At 32.3% G+C, this 16,858-nt stretch overlaps 1 protein-coding gene across 1 annotated transcript; it reads right to left on the bottom strand.

The window, feature by feature from the left end:
• Positions 1 to 656: 656 nt before the first annotated feature.
• Positions 657 to 8,745, bottom strand: LOC131609883 (protein FLOWERING LOCUS T-like). The gene is made up of 4 exons (XM_058881701.1): positions 7,793 to 8,745; positions 7,631 to 7,692; positions 7,502 to 7,542; positions 657 to 1,320 (listed from the first exon to the last, which is right to left on the bottom strand). Exons 1-4 carry the CDS (start codon positions 7,991 to 7,993, stop codon positions 1,100 to 1,102), a joined length of 525 nt encoding a protein of 174 aa, XP_058737684.1. The 5' UTR covers positions 7,994 to 8,745; the 3' UTR covers positions 657 to 1,099.
• Between the last annotated feature and the right edge of the window lie 8,113 nt (positions 8,746 to 16,858).

Here is a 16,858-nt window from a genome sequence, read left to right as displayed (position 1 = left end):
TATTACTATAATTTTTTGTTTTTTATTATAATTTATTTTATACATTCAAAAGTTGTTATCAACGCATAGTTTATTTTGTGTCGAGAGTTATAATACGAATCAAGTGTACTCAATTTTTTTTTAATATTTATGACTTTTTAATCACTCAGTTATACAAATATTATTTCCAAGAAAATATTTATGAAATTTTTTACAATTGAATATCATATCACTTATATAAAATTACAAGGATAAAATTATAAATTATTATTAAAATCCCTCCCCTCCCCTCGTGAACCAAACATATTTTTAAACAAAATCCCTTCCCTCCCCTCCCCTCGTTTGAACCAAACACTTATCTAATTAAAAAAAATCCCTCACCTCCCCTCCCCTCCCCTCCCCTCCCCTTCCCTCTTTTAAAATCCCTCCCCTCCCCTCCCCTTCATTTGAACCAAACAGACCCTAAATTTTAAGTTCTGTTACTTATTTTTGTAATAATTGGAGTGTGCTGATGTGATATAACATTGATTGTTTAAATTTAAGAGATAAAATTTAACAAACAATTTCAAAAGTAAAGACCTTAACATTAAATATTATTATTTTGAATCAATTCAATTGAAAAATGATTATTAAATTGTAGTACAAATAAATTATATAAATTGGTGGGATAAGTATAGGTTGCTTATTACAATTATCAAGATGCTATGAGAGTTAAGTTGGTTTAAGTGATGGATCCGTACTCATGAAGACTCTACTTATCTCCATTGCAAAGATAAAGAAACAAGTTTTTGATTTGTTATTGAAGGTTTGGAAAAAACTTAAACGTTGAAGGGAAAATCAGCTGTCCATAGTTGGTGGGGGAATTCTAATTAAGGCAGTAGTAATCCATTTGATCTCCACTTACTATGTATTGTCTTCTTACCCTTAATTGAAAGCCTCTAAATAAAGCTTCATGGCATTTAATCAAAACTAACATTGCAAAATAAGGTTGGAGACTCATTACAAATTCCAACATTTCTTGTTAGTAAGTATCTCAAAGCCATTATATATAACACCTCACATCTATAATACCGCTGGCTATTTGTAATGTTACAATGAACTAACCCCCACCTTGTTTCTTTTAACACCTCCTTCCACCGCAACCACGCTCTCTTTGACAGTTGAAATAAACTGATCCAACAATTACAAGATTGTTGATCTCAGCAAAGCTTCTAGTGTTGAAATTATGACGCCATTCTGGAGCAAAAACTGTGTCTCTTCCCAGTTGTTTGAATAATACTATCACAAATCGATGAATCCCTGCTGAAGGTTTTGGGCTCTCATAAAACACTGCCTCTTTCCCTGCACAAATTTAGTCTCATCAAATAGATTCTATACCATAGAAACATGTAAAGTAATGTGTAATCTTTGCTTCATGTTAAATATGCATAGAAATATATGATATATTGACACTTTTCTTTATATGCTTTCAAATAAAAAATAAAATATTTCAAAAAATAAATAAATCAAGTATTCAAATTTTTATTTTAATTTACTTTATTTATAATGGATAAAACATTCAATTAAATTATTATATGATTTAAATTTCGTAAACAATATTTAAAATTAGTCTATTTTTATTCCAAATATATCCTTTTCAATTTTTGTTCTAAATTAATTTTAACTGTTATATGATAAGTACATATTTTTTAATTTCATTATCACATGCACACTAGAAAAATGGACAAACCAAAGTGTCTGATTGGATTGGAGTTGAAGAGTACTAACTTTTGATAAAAAAGTATTCCAATTTTATCCTTTAATTAAACTATTTTATTATTTTATTTATACAATAAAATAATTTATTTTTTAATTCATCTTTCTTTCCATATTTTAAATCATTTTATTCATATTTTGTATTTTTTTACGCAACCAAAATGAAAAGAGTGAAAGAAAAATAAAATATAAAAAAATATTAAATTATAAACCATTTTATTAAATTTTTTTACACAACCAAAATGAAAAAAATAGTGAAAGAAAAATAAAATAAAATAAATATTATAGCATAAACCATTTTATTCATATTTTGTATTTATTTACACAACCAAAATGAAAAAGAAGAGTGAAAGAAAAATAAAAGATTACAAATATTAAAGCAAATGGACAAATACTAATCACGCTAATATTCATTAATAATTATTTTCTCTCTATAAATTAATAAAAATAATTATGCTGTCATCGTAAAGAAATATACACTAAAAAATCACAATCATCAATCTTATATGATAACTTTAAAAACAATTATAGTTAAATTAAAGTTCAACCAAATCTTCAATAATAAAAAGAAAGTTCAATCAGATCTTCACCGTTTGTAATTCTTTTAAATAATTAGACATACATATTTTATTTTATATATCAACTATTAATATATTATTATATATCAATTGAACTAGATTGATGTATGTTGGAATTAGACTCTCAAACCTTTGAGTAATTCCTTATCGTTAAAGATGACAATGAAGAAAATAGGAACAAAACTAGGATTAGGGTTTGCGGAAATTAAAAGAGAAGAAGGAAGTATTTTCTGCAGAGTTTCTCTCTGCCCACAAACTGTGGAAATTCTGTTATTCACTTGCAACTGCAACTTCTGTGAATACAAGATTAATGACTTGATTACAAATAATGAGGGTTACTCCCTATTTATAGATTTAGGTTAGTCTTCTCCCTAAGCCAAAGCCCAAAACTATAAAAGCCCAAAATACCTATTTTGGAGCTAAATCAAATCTAATCTATTTTAAATCTAAATCAAATCTATCTAGATTTAAAACAAACTTATGTGTAACAAACTGTTACACACTTCGATACACCTTGTGTTCGAGTAACAACCTGCCTCGACACAAGGAATTACAAATTAACACACCACCTAATTCATTGTGTCTAAGCTATCAACATTCATCATAGCTCTTAGTCTTCTGAATATTTCGACCAGCACTCCCTTCGTCATGATATCTGCAATCTGATTCTCAGTTCTGCAGTGTTCCAAATTCATCTTCCCTTTAGCTACCTGCTCTCGAAGATAATGGAACCTCATTTCGATGTGCTTGCTTCGACCATGTGCTATCGGGTTCTTCGCAAGATTGATAGTTGACATGCTGTCAATCTTCATGGTAATTGCTCCATGATCTTTACCTGTTATCTCTTCGACCAAGTTCACCATCCATGTTGCTTGACATGCACAAAGAGAAGCAGCTATGTACTCTGCTTCGCATGATGATAGTGCCACTACTGGTTCCTTTCTCGAACTCCAAGCAACTGGTGCACCACCTAGCATAAACACATATCCTGCTGTGGATTTTCGATCCTCAGCATCACTACACCAACTCGAGTCGGTGTAACCCACTAATTTGCATTCTTTTCCCTTATCAGCTGCAGGAAACAGAATGCCATAGTCGAGAGTTCCTTTCAGATACCTCAGTATCCTCTTCGCCGCTGCTAGGTGTGATACCTTTGGCTTCTGCATGAATCTACTTATCATACCTACACTGTATGCTAAGTCAGGCCTTGTGTGACAAAGGTATCTCAATGACCCAATAAGTCTTCTGTATTGGGTTGGGTCGACATCCTCTTCATCTGGGTTCTTCGACAGTTGCAATCTTGTTTCAGCAGGTGTCGAAGTCGAATTGCATTCTTCCATCTCAAATCTCTTGAGAATTTCACTTGCATATCTTCTTTGATGCATCATCAAGCCTCTACTACCCTTGTAGAATTCGATACCAAGGAAGTATGAAATTTCGCCCAAATCTGACATTTCAAATTCCTTGCTGAGATCACCTTTAAAGCCTTCGATCTCTTTCTTGCAGCTACCTGTTATCAACAAGTCATCGACATAGAGACATAGTATAAGCAATTCACTCTTGCTTCTTCTTACATATACCCCATGTTCAGTTGTGCACTTCACAAATTCTTTCTCCCTTAGGAAACTGTCGATCTTCTTATTCCAAGCTCTTGGAGCTTGCTTCAGTCCATACAGGGCTTTATGCAGTCTGTACACTTTTCTCTCTTCGCCGTGTTTCACAAACCCAACTGGTTGTGTAACATAGACTTCTTCGTCCAAGGGTCCATTCAGGAATGCACATTTAACGTCCATCTGACACATGTGCCAATTGTTCATGTTCGCTAGACCAACAACCAACCTGATCGTTTCGATCCTGGCAACAGGTGCAAAGACCTCATCGAAGTCAATTCCTTCCTTCTGAAGAAATCCTTTTGCCACAAGCCTCGCCTTGTATCGAGTCACTTCACCTTTTGGATTACACTTCACCTTGTATACCCACTTCACATCAATTGCCTTCTTGCCTTGAGGCAATTCGACAAGTGACCAAGTATTGTTGTCTTCGATGGACTTCAATTCTTCATTCATAGCTTTCACCCACTTCGAATCCTTCAATGCCTCAGTTGCATTGACAGGTTCGACATCTGCGTAGAAAGCGTAATGTACCAGCTCACCTTCATCATTGACTACATCATCTGATGTAATCACACATTCTTGCAACCTTGCAGGCATGTGTCTTGTTCTCTGAGGTCTGCCTGAGCCTGCATCACCTCTGACTTCTTCTTGTCGAACTTCTTCTCTTTCGACTTCAGTAGCTGGTTCGTCATAAAGAATTCTCACTGAATCCTTCTTGACATTTTCAGTCCAATCCCATTCTTTAAGCTCATCTATGATCACGTCCCTGCTGATCACTACTTGCTTGTTCACTGGGTCGAACAACTTGTATCCTCCAGTCGAATGATATCCTATAAGTATCATTTGACTCGACTTGTCATCAAGTTTTCTTCTCAACTGATCTGGCACATGTCTATGTGCTATAGATCCAAATACCTTCAGATGGCTCAAGCTAGGCTTCACACCAGACCAACATTCTTCTGGAGTAATTCCTTCTAGCTTCTTTGTCGGACATCTGTTTAGAATGTATGTTGCAGTCGACACTGCTTCTCCCCAAAATTCCTTAGGTAAATGCTTTCCTTTCAACATACTTCTCACCATATTCATGATGGTTCTATTCTTCCTTTCTGCAGTTCCATTTTGCTGTGGAGTGTAGGGTGGCACCACCTCATGCATAATCCCTTCTTTCTCACATAACATGTCGAAGTCTTTCGACACATATTCTCCACCACCATCAGTTCTCAAAACCTTGAGCTTTCGACCACTTTGTCTTTCGACCATAGATTTGAACTTGACAAATACCTCGATCACTTCACTTTTCTTCTTGATCAGGTAAGTCCATAGTTTTCGACTGAAATCATCTATGAATGTAACAAAGTATTTGTTACCTCCATTCGAATCCACCTGGATTGGTCCACATACATCAGAGTATATGATTTCGAGAATAGCCTTCGACTTACTTCCTGCATCCTTGCTGAAGCTATTCTTGTGCTGCTTCGCCTGCACACATTCCTCACATACCTCGTTTGGAATGTCGATTTCTGGCAGTCCTGAAACCATATTCTTTCTTTTCAAGTCTCTGATGTCATTGAAGTTGAGATGCCCTAGTCGATAGTGCCATATCCATTCATCTCTGCTAGCTGCAGTTGCAAGGCACTCGTGCTCCATCACATTGAGTTCGATCTTGAAGGTTCTATTCTGTGACATAGGAGCCTTCAAGATTAACCTCCCACTTGCATCGACAACTCTCATCATCTTGTCTTCGATCGAAACTTTGTAATTCTTTTCGACCAACTGCCCAATGCTGAGTAAGTTGCTCTTCATGCCTGGTATGTACAACACATTGGAAATTACTGACCTCTTTCCATCTTTCCTCGTAATCATTACATCACCAATACCTTCAGCTGCTAGAGTATTGTCATTTGCAAATTTCACCATATTTTTCATCGAGGGTCTTATGTTGACAAACCAATCTTTTCTTCCAGACATGTGTGATGAGCATCCTGAATCCAAGTACCATTGGTCCTTGAATTTATGTTCATCTTTTGTTGTGACCATCAACAACATCTCTTCTTCTTCTTGTTTTGCAAACTTTGCATCACTTTCTTGACTTTTATTCTTTTCTGGACAAACTGTCGAATAGTGACCATACTTCTGACAGTTGAAACATTGAATGTGACTCTTGTCAGGCTTTCGACCACCACCTCTTCCTCTACCTGCAGCACCACCTCTTTGGTATCCTTGGTAAGAAGGTTTTCTCTGATTCGACCAATTTCCTTCTTGCTGATTTCGACCAGTCGAATTGTTGTAGCCACCTCTACCTTTATTTCCAGTCCAGCTTCCTTTGCCTTTCTTTTCGTTTGCTGACTGAGCCTGCAGAGCCACTTCGCTCTTCGACTTGCCTGCAGCTCTTTCAGCCATTCTTTGTTCATGAGATTCAAGTGTCCCTTGAAGCTCTTCTTTTGTCAATTTCGACAAGTCCTTCGACTCTTCTATGGCTACCACGATGTGGTCGAACTTAGGAGCCAAAGATCTCAAAATCTTTGAGACAACAGCTCTTGTTGTTAATACTTCTCCACATATCTTGATTTGATTCACTAGTTTCGTAATCCTAGTGAAGAAATCAGTTATGCTTTCGCTATCTTCCATCTGAAGCAATTCATATGTTCTCTTGTGAGTTTGTAACCTCACCTCTTTCACCTTTTCTGCACCTCCAAAAGATTTTTCAAGAATCTCCCAAGCTTCTTTTGAAGATTCTATATCACTAACCTTTTCAAAATTATCTGGACTCAGACATTGATGGATTATAAAGAGAGCTTTATAATCTTTCTTCTTCAATTCTTTATAAGCAGCCTTTTCTTCCTCCTTCGCACCTTCTGCAAGCGGTTCTACCCCTTCTTTTACAAGATCCCAAAGATCTTGACAACAGAATACAACCTTCATCTGCTTGCACCAATTCTCATAGTTATCTCCTTTCAGAATTGGTAGTGTTGCTGGAAAATGCCCATTCGGATGATTCATTGCCATCGCCATTCTTCTTGCCTTGAATCGATTAACCGGAGCTCTAGATACCAGATGTTGGAATTAGACTCTCAAACCTTTGAGTAATTCCTTATCGTTAAAGATGACAATGAAGAAAATAGGAACAAAACTAGGATTAGGGTTTGCGGAAATTAAAAGAGAAGAAGGAAGTATTTTCTGCAGAGTTTCTCTCTGCCCACAAACTGTGGAAATTCTGTTATTCACTTGCAACTGCAACTTCTGTGAATACAAGATTAATGACTTGATTACAAATAATGAGGGTTACTCCCTATTTATAGATTTAGGTTAGTCTTCTCCCTAAGCCAAAGCCCAAAACTATAAAAGCCCAAAATACCTATTTTGGAGCTAAATCAAATCTAATCTATTTTAAATCTAAATCAAATCTATCTAGATTTAAAACAAACTTATGTGTAACAAACTGTTACACACTTCGATACACCTTGTGTTCGAGTAACAACCTGCCTCGACACAAGGAATTACAAATTAACAATGTATATATCAACTATTATATATTTTTCCAATTCAATGATTCAACTTTAAAGTATATGTACATACCAAAGCTTGCACTTGTTGTGGCTGGAATATCCGTCACCATCCTGCAATTTCATTTAAATCTATAAGTCTAAACAAATTTCAATTACACAATTTGTTTTACCAAAGAAAGAAGCAATATATATAACTCACCAATGCAAGTATTCCCTCAAAAAAGGGTTACTAGGGCTAGGTGCATCTGCATCCACCATAGCCTATAATAAAACTCAACCAAACAAAAATCAATATACATAACATGAACATGCTGAACATGATTTAGTGGTTTGAAAAAAAACGTTATAACTAACTACTTACCAATGTGTAGAAAGTCCTTAGATCTTCACCACCAACATTAACCCTTGGACGGTTAACCAACTGAGAGGGTTTCAAAAGACAGCCATTGCTAATTTCTTTGTTATTGATGACAACACTCAAAGACACAGAGTTTGTTAAAGGGTTCAAAACATCTCCTATCACACTTCCTACAACATGAGGATCGACCATTTTCCTAGGCATTATGATATTCTTCTTGATAGATAGATAGATAATTCAATCGTACCTCGTTTGGTGTTGGCAGTTAGTTTGCTTATTGTTCCTACACCTGTACATATATATAAATTTTGTTTCCTTTGCTTATGCTTTTGCTTTTTGTAACATCAAATCATCAATAGGTTCTTTGGTTTGTTTTTTGTGTGCGTTGTCTAACCATTAATAGTTGGTTTCTTAGTACGATGTTCTTTTTTCTAGGATGGACTCAATAGCTACTTGACTACCATTTTCTTTCCATTTGTTTGAACAAAATTTTTTCAATGGAAATAAATCCTTTTTTTTTTCCATGTAATGTAACAATTGAATTGATCCTTTAAATTTATAAACCACAAGAGGGTAGTGGTTAGCAATTAGGAATATTAAACATAAAATAGAATAACGGTATTATATTAAGGCTAAATTATCTTTTGGGTCCTTTAAGTTTTTTAATTGTAACAAGTTAGTCCTTTATGTTTTAATTGTAACCAGCTAGTCTTTTTTCGTTACATGTTGGTCTTTTATGTTAACCGACGCATGCACCATTGACCTTTTTCTCAAAATCCTTTCCAAAAAAGCTGAAGTAACATTAATGGTACTGAAATGTCACGTAACATGGGTCAAAGAGCATCATTGGATCATATAATAAGATTTTCAAAATTTTTTAGTGCATAAAAGTATTTTTAAACTAATTAAAATGTACACAAGAGAAGAAATTACAGAAAAATAGTAAACCAAAAAATAAAATTTTCATAAAATTACATGAACTGTAAAATGAGAAGAAATATTTTTAGGAATTTTTTCATAATTTTTGGACCAAAAACGGATTTAATATGAATTTTAAAAGTTAAAATAAAATTAATAGAACAAAATAAATTAGAAATAGGTCAACGATGCATGCGTTAATTAACATAAGGGATCCACATGTAACAAAAAAAATATAAAGGACTGACTTGTTACAATTAAATAACTTAAAGGACTCTGGAGGTAATTTAGCCTTATATTAAGGCTGAGTAATTTTAATATATATATATATATATATATATATATATATATATATATATATATATATATATATATATATATATATATAGGTCATATCATATGAGAATGCCATATTTATATGAGAATGTGAGAATGAATCTGAACCATTGGATTTTAAAATAAATGGTAGAGATTATGAGTGAATCTTTTTTTTTCTTTCTCCTACATCATTTATTTCAAATCCTGCAAAGCTAATTCCCTTTGATGAAATTTGGTTGCGCTTTCTTCTAACCAACTTTCGTCCTAGAGGAGATAACCTGAACATTCTATCTCGCAATGGTAGATTGTTCATCTACTTTGTACTTTCTAATGTTAATGTCAACATGATCCAAACTATCTTCAACCATACGAAGGAATCTGTTATTGTCTCCAAAAGCAGACATAAGTCCTTCATACCTTTTGGGAGACTTCTCTATGAACTTTTCTTCCAGGCATGAATAATCAATTATGTTCGATCAGTTGGACCAGAAGATGCTCTTGAGTCAATCAGTTTCGAAGTTTTTGAAGCATAAAGTTATTTTGCTTGAAATTCTTTGTGTTTCTATTTTATCTTCTAAGTTATTTATGTCTTTCTCCTTTATTTTTTCCAGTCTTGTTTGTATTCCCTCGTCAAATATCAATGAAAGTGTGTTTGTTTTGACATTTCTTTCTTCTGCTGTCTTCAGAAATTTGTGCTTAACTATTAGAAAAATTTCAATTAAAAATTTATTAAATTCAGTTAAAAATTTCTTAACTTTTTAATCATGACAAAAAGGGGAAGAAACATAATGATGATTTTGATTCATATCTAACTCTCTAAAAATCTCATTGCTTATATTTTCTAACAGTATATATGTGCAAAGAGATTTAAAATGAAGAATTTTTGTGAATGAATTAAATTCCGATAAAGAAATTTGTTGCTCAGATATATCTGATAAGTAAAGTTCTGAAGAATTTTTGTTGTTCAGCAATATCTGATGAGATAAGACCTGATCAATCATTCTTTGATTTTACAAGATCCGATTAACTAAAGTTTTGATAAATCAAGTTCTAAGAAACAACTCACTTTTATATTTTAAGCTCTGAAGTTCTGATAAGCGAACGATTCTACTAAAATCAGACTCTGATAAGTTCAATAAGGCTATGATATCCCTTATCTAACTCAGGGGAGCTTGTACATCTCAGGGGGAGTTTTCTCTATCTAAATCTGATATGTTTTTTTATATTATCTTGTAAAATTGTTCATCAAAACACATGGTTTTGTCATCATTAAAAATAGGGAGATTATTAGAACAAGAATTGATTCTGCATTCAATATTTAGTTTTGATGATAATAATACATATATTTTATATGTAACAATTTTATACTCTAATAGTTTCTTGAGTGTCCAGATATATTATTTTGATTAATTATGGATTGCTATCTAAAAGATCACCAAAATCAACACTGACACACCTCAGAAGAATTATTCATCCATTTCTGAAGTAACATCAACAGTTCTGAAGAATGTTGAATGTTCGTTGGAAAAGAATTTTCAAGTGTTTCTAAGATAATCTACTCTTTCAGATCAAAATTCAAGATTTCCAGCTCAGATAAGCTTTTGCTTCCAGCTCAGAAATCAAGATATGTTATTCAGATAAGCTGTTGCGTTCAACTCTGATGACAAGGTTCTGACTATGAAGACTCAACTTCTTTGAAAAATTTCACGTTACTTGATTTCTTCTATGCTCTCACTACTTCAGATCTGAAGTATATTTTTAAGAAGGAAAGATCATAAACTTGCGCTAGAAGCAAAATGATACAACATTATAATACCTTCTCTACAACTATATGGACGTATGTACGACCTAATTTTTGTGTGCTCTCTGTCTCCCATGATCTCATTTGAGCCGTTATACCAGTTGCGTGGAAAGTGAAAATTTGTCCTTCTCAATGTTCTACTTTTTGAGACTATATATAAAGGTACTCACCATTGAAGAAAAAATGCTCAATTGTTACTCAACTATTATTCAACTACTGCATACTAAACACTCAATTGTGAGAAATTTATTTTTAAAGAATCTCAAACACAAAGAGTTGTTGCTCATTATTTATGTAATCATTTTTTCTTAAATGTTGTTTCATTAGCTTACCTAGAAGCATTATTTGTAAACACTTTCTATTGTAAATTTGTTGAGATTTGTTTTCCTCAACTGACTAGATTGTTAGTCTCAATACTTGAGAGGGCTAAGATGTATTTCTAGACTCTTAGAGATTGTTTATAATCTTTCAAGATTATTGGATTAAGTCCTTTTTAAAGGCGAAATCACCTTGACGGGTGGACAAGATAAATCTTTTTCTAAGGTTAACTTGTATAAACCGAAAGTGTCATTCTTCTTTCTCCTCTTGTCTATCTCATTTGTTTTGGTGAATAGTTTCCCTCAAAGAATTTTTTTTTTGAAAATCCAACTCAAACCCCCATTTCTTGTGTTTTTCTCAACCTTCAGTAACACCGTCAATCATTCAATATATAATTGTTCGAGTGTACACGTCATTGTAACATCCCAGGTTAAGGTCACTAATCTCTATGTACACCATCCATTTTCTTTAGGATTTTTTTAGCATCACGATATCGAATTGCCTTATGGGATATTTGATCTCAATTACGAAGCACGCCTCCTACAACTTCTTCACTTCCTCATTGATGAATATTCTCATCTTGTCACTCATTTTTCATTTCTTTTGTATAATAGAATTAATGGTAGTGTTTAGTGCTACGCGATGACAAATGACATCGACATCTATTCCCTACATATCAAAGGGGTTCCAGGAAAATATATCTATGTTTTTGTGAAGCATACAAACTAGTTCTTCTTCCTCAGATTTAAAGAGGTGCCTAACTTTGTGATTTTAACACTCTAGGGGTCTAATTTGGAGTTATTTAGATCTTCAATGGGAACTAGCCAGTTATCCATGTACTATTCCCTTGGGTCCGAATCCATGATGTTAACACGTGTGTGCTTGGTCTTGGTGGCGGGTTGTCAATCATCACAAACTTCTTGGCTACCTATGAATATGCTTTTACGATCCTCACCCTATTAGTTACCAAGATGGTATTTCATGGTGAAATCATGTGTGGATATGGTTTTTTTTTTTAAAATAGTGAATGTTTGGCGTCCAATGAATATGTGTTAAGACGAATAGGAGTTTAGCACGAGATATCTAATTTTTGATAGTTTTTAAGTTGTCGTATAATTAAAAAGTCACACTGAGAGAGATGTATCTTTGAAATTGCACAGTTTTGTCATAGAACCCTACAAAGGGAGCCTTTAAAGGGATGCACGTGTTCATGATCTAATTCTAGCTGTTTAAAGGCGTTCGAGTAAAGGACGTTAGTAGAGCTACCTAAGTATATGAAGACTCTCTTCATGTTCTAGTTAAACATTTGTACGATGATACCCATGGGGTCATCCTCATATTTAGTCAGCATGACCCAGCTCTACCAAGAATCATGGCAGAAGATCTTAGTTAGAGGAAGTCTCGTGACATTTTTGTCACTTCAAAATGTCGAGCACCTGACCACCTCATTACATTTGTTTTAATACCTTCACGTGTCCTACATGACTTCAACATACTGGGTCGAGATCGTTGTAACAAGTCAGCCTTGGACTATTATTTTCATGACGGTCCACATCTCCCAAGCATGAGGCTTATAATGGAGAAGTGGTTCGAAAGAAATAGGATGGTCCAATAATCCCCGCCTTTCTCTTCCTTTATAATACTGAAGAATATGCTACTGGTTCAACATGTATATTTTCAACCAACACCAACAATCACTATCTAGATTGACGATGCTACTCATACTTCCATTATTGTATCAACAATTATAGTTCAAAAGTACTATCATACACCACCATATCGAGTATAATTACTTAGATTACCACTCCAAGAGTTTTCATATGTCATTTGATGATAAATCACTCTTAGAATTTTCATTTTGTCTAAAATCAAGCTGAAAGTTTATAATGCAACTTCCATGTTGGCAGAAAGTTCTTCAATTATCAACTTAATCTCATAGCACAACTTGGCTTATTGTCAATTAACACTGATGTACCAATCAATATCTTATGTGATCCAGATTGTATAAACACATCATTGTGCAACACAAGAGAGTACTAATCAACACATGTACTAAGACAAAATTAATTCTTCACTTCTTCCATAATTTTTCTCTAGTCCAAAGCATATTAGAGCTTGTAAATGCAATTTTATCCATACAAAAACTTAAAGAGATAAGAGATCAAAGAAGAACACGTCATATTTTAGTCTGATACAATTCAAAACCACGAGGCCTGCCACAAATTCCCAAAGAATGATCATTGAGATTTCCACTTTCACAGAGTTTTTACAATAGAATCATCTACAACCTTCTTACACCAAACTTTTATATTATGTTCGACTTACAACCTTTATACCAAAATATAAGAGTTTATAAGAGAACATTTCTCTCTTAATTCATAATTACTAATCAACAATAGTTTAGACACGACATCTCTACTTAAGTGTTTATTGTCTTAACACTAAAATTGTATTTAAGAAAATGTGATAATTTAAATATAAGAGAGCTTATTTATTATGAAAACTTATCTTTTAAATTGAAGCTAAAAGTGATTTGGTGGTTTGAAAAATGTAACATTGAACTTTGTAACTTTATTCGAGTTATAAATTTTCCGTACCAACAAAATTACAACTAAATTTGCCATTACAAACAATAATGGTTGACAATTATAATTGGTGTCCATTCAAATTTTTCTACTAACAAAATCATAATAAAATTTGCTAGAAAAGAAAATATGATTGATGCAATTATGCTAGTGATAGTGTAAAATATTTTGACGCATTTTGTAACGTCTACGGTATAAATATTTGGCTGTACTAACAAACTTAATTAATTATTGTCACATTTGTCACATTTCTTTTTCATTTTAGATTTTTTCCATAATATCAAAGACTAAAAACAAATTAATCATGTCTCGTAAAGTCAATTCTATTAATAATTATATAATAAAATCGACTCTAGAGACATATATTTGAATAAACATTATCTCACTTTTAATATAAAAATTGTTGATAGTAATTTATGAAATAGGACTTTATATAAAAGGTGATAACTACTTACCAATACGTAGAAAGTCCTTAGATCTTCACCATCAACACTAACCCTTGGACGATTAACCAATTGAGAGGGTTTCAAAAGTCATCCATTGCCCATTTCTTTGTTATTGATGAAAACACTTACAGATACAGAGTTTGTAAAAGGTTCAAAACTTCTCCTATCACACTCCCTTCCCTACAACATGAGGATCGACCACATGCCTAGGCATTACGATATTCTTCTTGATAGATAGATATACAATTCAACCGTACCTCGTTTTGGTGTTGGCAGTTTGCTTATTGTACTTACAACTGTACATATATATAAATTTTGTTCCTTTGCTTATGCTTTCACTTTTTGTTGCATCAAATCATCAATATATTTATTGTTTGTTTTTTTGTGTGCGTTGTCTAACGATTAATAGTTGGTTTTTTAGTACCATGTTCCCTTTTCAATCAATTACCAGCTGACTACCACTTTACTTCCCTTTGTAAATTTTTTCTTCTTCAACCCTACTTTCCCGAAATTACCGAATATTACATCTATTTCTCACAAATTCTTAAATTACCACATTTTCAGACACTATTTCTGGTATAGTATAGCTTATTCCAAAATTATTAGTGCCACCTCATTAATTTAATAGGAGGGGCAAATAGCAACAAATCATTTTTTTTCCATTTATTTAATATATACTAGTGTTCAGACTGTCAGTCACATGTCCGTCTATCCGCTTTCTTTAATGAACAAGCGGGTAAAAATATAAACAATATTTTTTATAAGTTATTTTTTATTTTAATTTTAATTATTTATAAAATAATAAAAAAATAAAAAACTATCATATAACCGTTGGTAAAAAGAGGTTGAAGTTAAAAAAATCTGAAAAGGATATAATTGAAAAAAAATAGGCTACACCAAAACTATGTTTTATCTTTGTATATTGTTATAGATTATAGATTAAATTATTATTTTAATAATTTATCTTTATATTTAATTAAATAATAAGTTAATATTAAATAAAATAATTAATCTTTAAATAAAGTACTAATTAACAAATAATAGTAAACTAAAAAAAATTAAATTAATCAAATATTATTAGAATATAATTAAAATTTTATTATAATTAAAATAAATATTTGTTTACATTATCGACAATGTCTTTGGAGTTGAGCTCTGGTTCCACAACGATAAATGCTACTTGTTGTTGTGGCATCCGTTGATTTTAATGAGTTGGTGGTTGATGTTTCTTGTTAGATCAAAAGGTTAAATTTTTGGGATTGTTGATTAAAACACTATTTCAAAAAGTATTTTTCGTAACAATGTATTAATACTACGACTAATTAATCAACCAAAGTAATATATGTTCATTAAACGCTTTTATTTATTTATTTATTTATTTGTAAATAATATATAATCACAATTAATTTAAACAACTGTTATTACTTGTGAAGCAGTGACACGATTTAAATCTCCACACCTGCTATTTTATATTTTCCATTAAAGAATTGTGTGTTCTCCTAATTTCTATTTATAAATAAAAATTAAACATTTTTTTATCATGGTCCATAATCAGAACCGTAGTAAACATTATGACATTTCACCACCAAGGTCGGTCTAATGCATTTCGAGGCCTGAGGCGAATTCTTAAATGTGGCTGCGCGCGCACACATATATTAAAAATTAAATTATATATTAATTAATTATAATTAATTTCATTTAATATTTTTTAGTTGGTAATAGAATCATTATATCTAATTAATCTTATTTGAAAAAAACTTGATCTTAAATAAATTTTTACTTATTTTTAATTTAACTATTATTTGTTCTTTTGATTTGGACTATTGTTAGTAATCTATTCTTAACTTAACAATATAAATATAAGATTAAATTTTCGGTAACATGAGATGAAGTAAAGCTTGTATCAAAAGGTGTTAAATAACTACTAACCAATGTGTAGAAAGTCCTTAAATCTTCACCACCAACATTAACTAATTGAGATGGTTCAAAACATTTCCTATAACACTTCCTACAACAATAGGATCGACCACATTCCTAGGCATGATATTCTTCTTGATAGATAGATAGATAATTCAACCGTACCTCGTTTGGTATTGGCAGTTTGCTTATTATTCCTCAGCTGTACACAGTACATATACATAAAATTTGTTCCTTTGAATATGGTTTAGCTTTTTCTCCAATCAAATCATATCAATAGATTCGTCACTTTGTTTTATGTGTGCGTTGTCGAACCGTTAAACTCGATGACTGCCACTTTCTTTCCGTTTGTTTGAGCAAAAGAATCTTGATTTTTTTCTGCATGGCCAGTCATCAACAGATATGCACACTTTAAAGCTTTATGTTTGTCATGACTCATGAGTCATGATACAACATGAGAATTCATAGACAATATAAACTCTTGTAATAAATGTTTCTTACATTTGTTTAAATATAAATATCTAATGGAAGACACTAAGACTATTTTTATTAATGGTGTTCAAAATTGAACTGCCTCAATAAAAAATCGCAATCAAACTGAATCAAATCAAAAATTATAAAAAAAATCATATTTGATTTGAATGTATTTGAATCATTTTCTAATAAAATTGCGCGGTTCAGTTTAAGTTTGTAGCTTTTATTTTACAAACCAAATCAAACTAAACACATTATGTTACCGAATCTTATCGACCATTTTATATATTTT

The sequence above is a fragment of the Vicia villosa genome, linkage group LG6 (assembly GCF_029867415.1).
Source record: "Vicia villosa cultivar HV-30 ecotype Madison, WI linkage group LG6, Vvil1.0, whole genome shotgun sequence".
NCBI lineage: Eukaryota > Viridiplantae > Streptophyta > Magnoliopsida > Fabales > Fabaceae > Vicia > Vicia villosa.
Note: the sequence above shows the minus strand (reverse complement) of the source record. Positions and strands in the feature narration are given on the sequence as shown.

Bases quoted from the DNA above. Each gene is read 5' to 3' on its own strand.
- LOC131609883 (XM_058881701.1), bottom strand. From the start codon at position 7,993: ATGCCTAGGAAAATGGTCGATCCTCATGTTGTAGGAAGTGTGATAGGA. The intron at 7,693-7,792 runs GTAAGTAGTTAG...GTTTTATTATAG, and splicing joins TAAGGACTTTCTACACATTG to GCTATGGTGGATGCAGATGC. The intron at 7,543-7,630 runs GTGAGTTATATA...ATGAAATTGCAG, and splicing joins TTGAGGGAATACTTGCATTG to GATGGTGACGGATATTCCAG.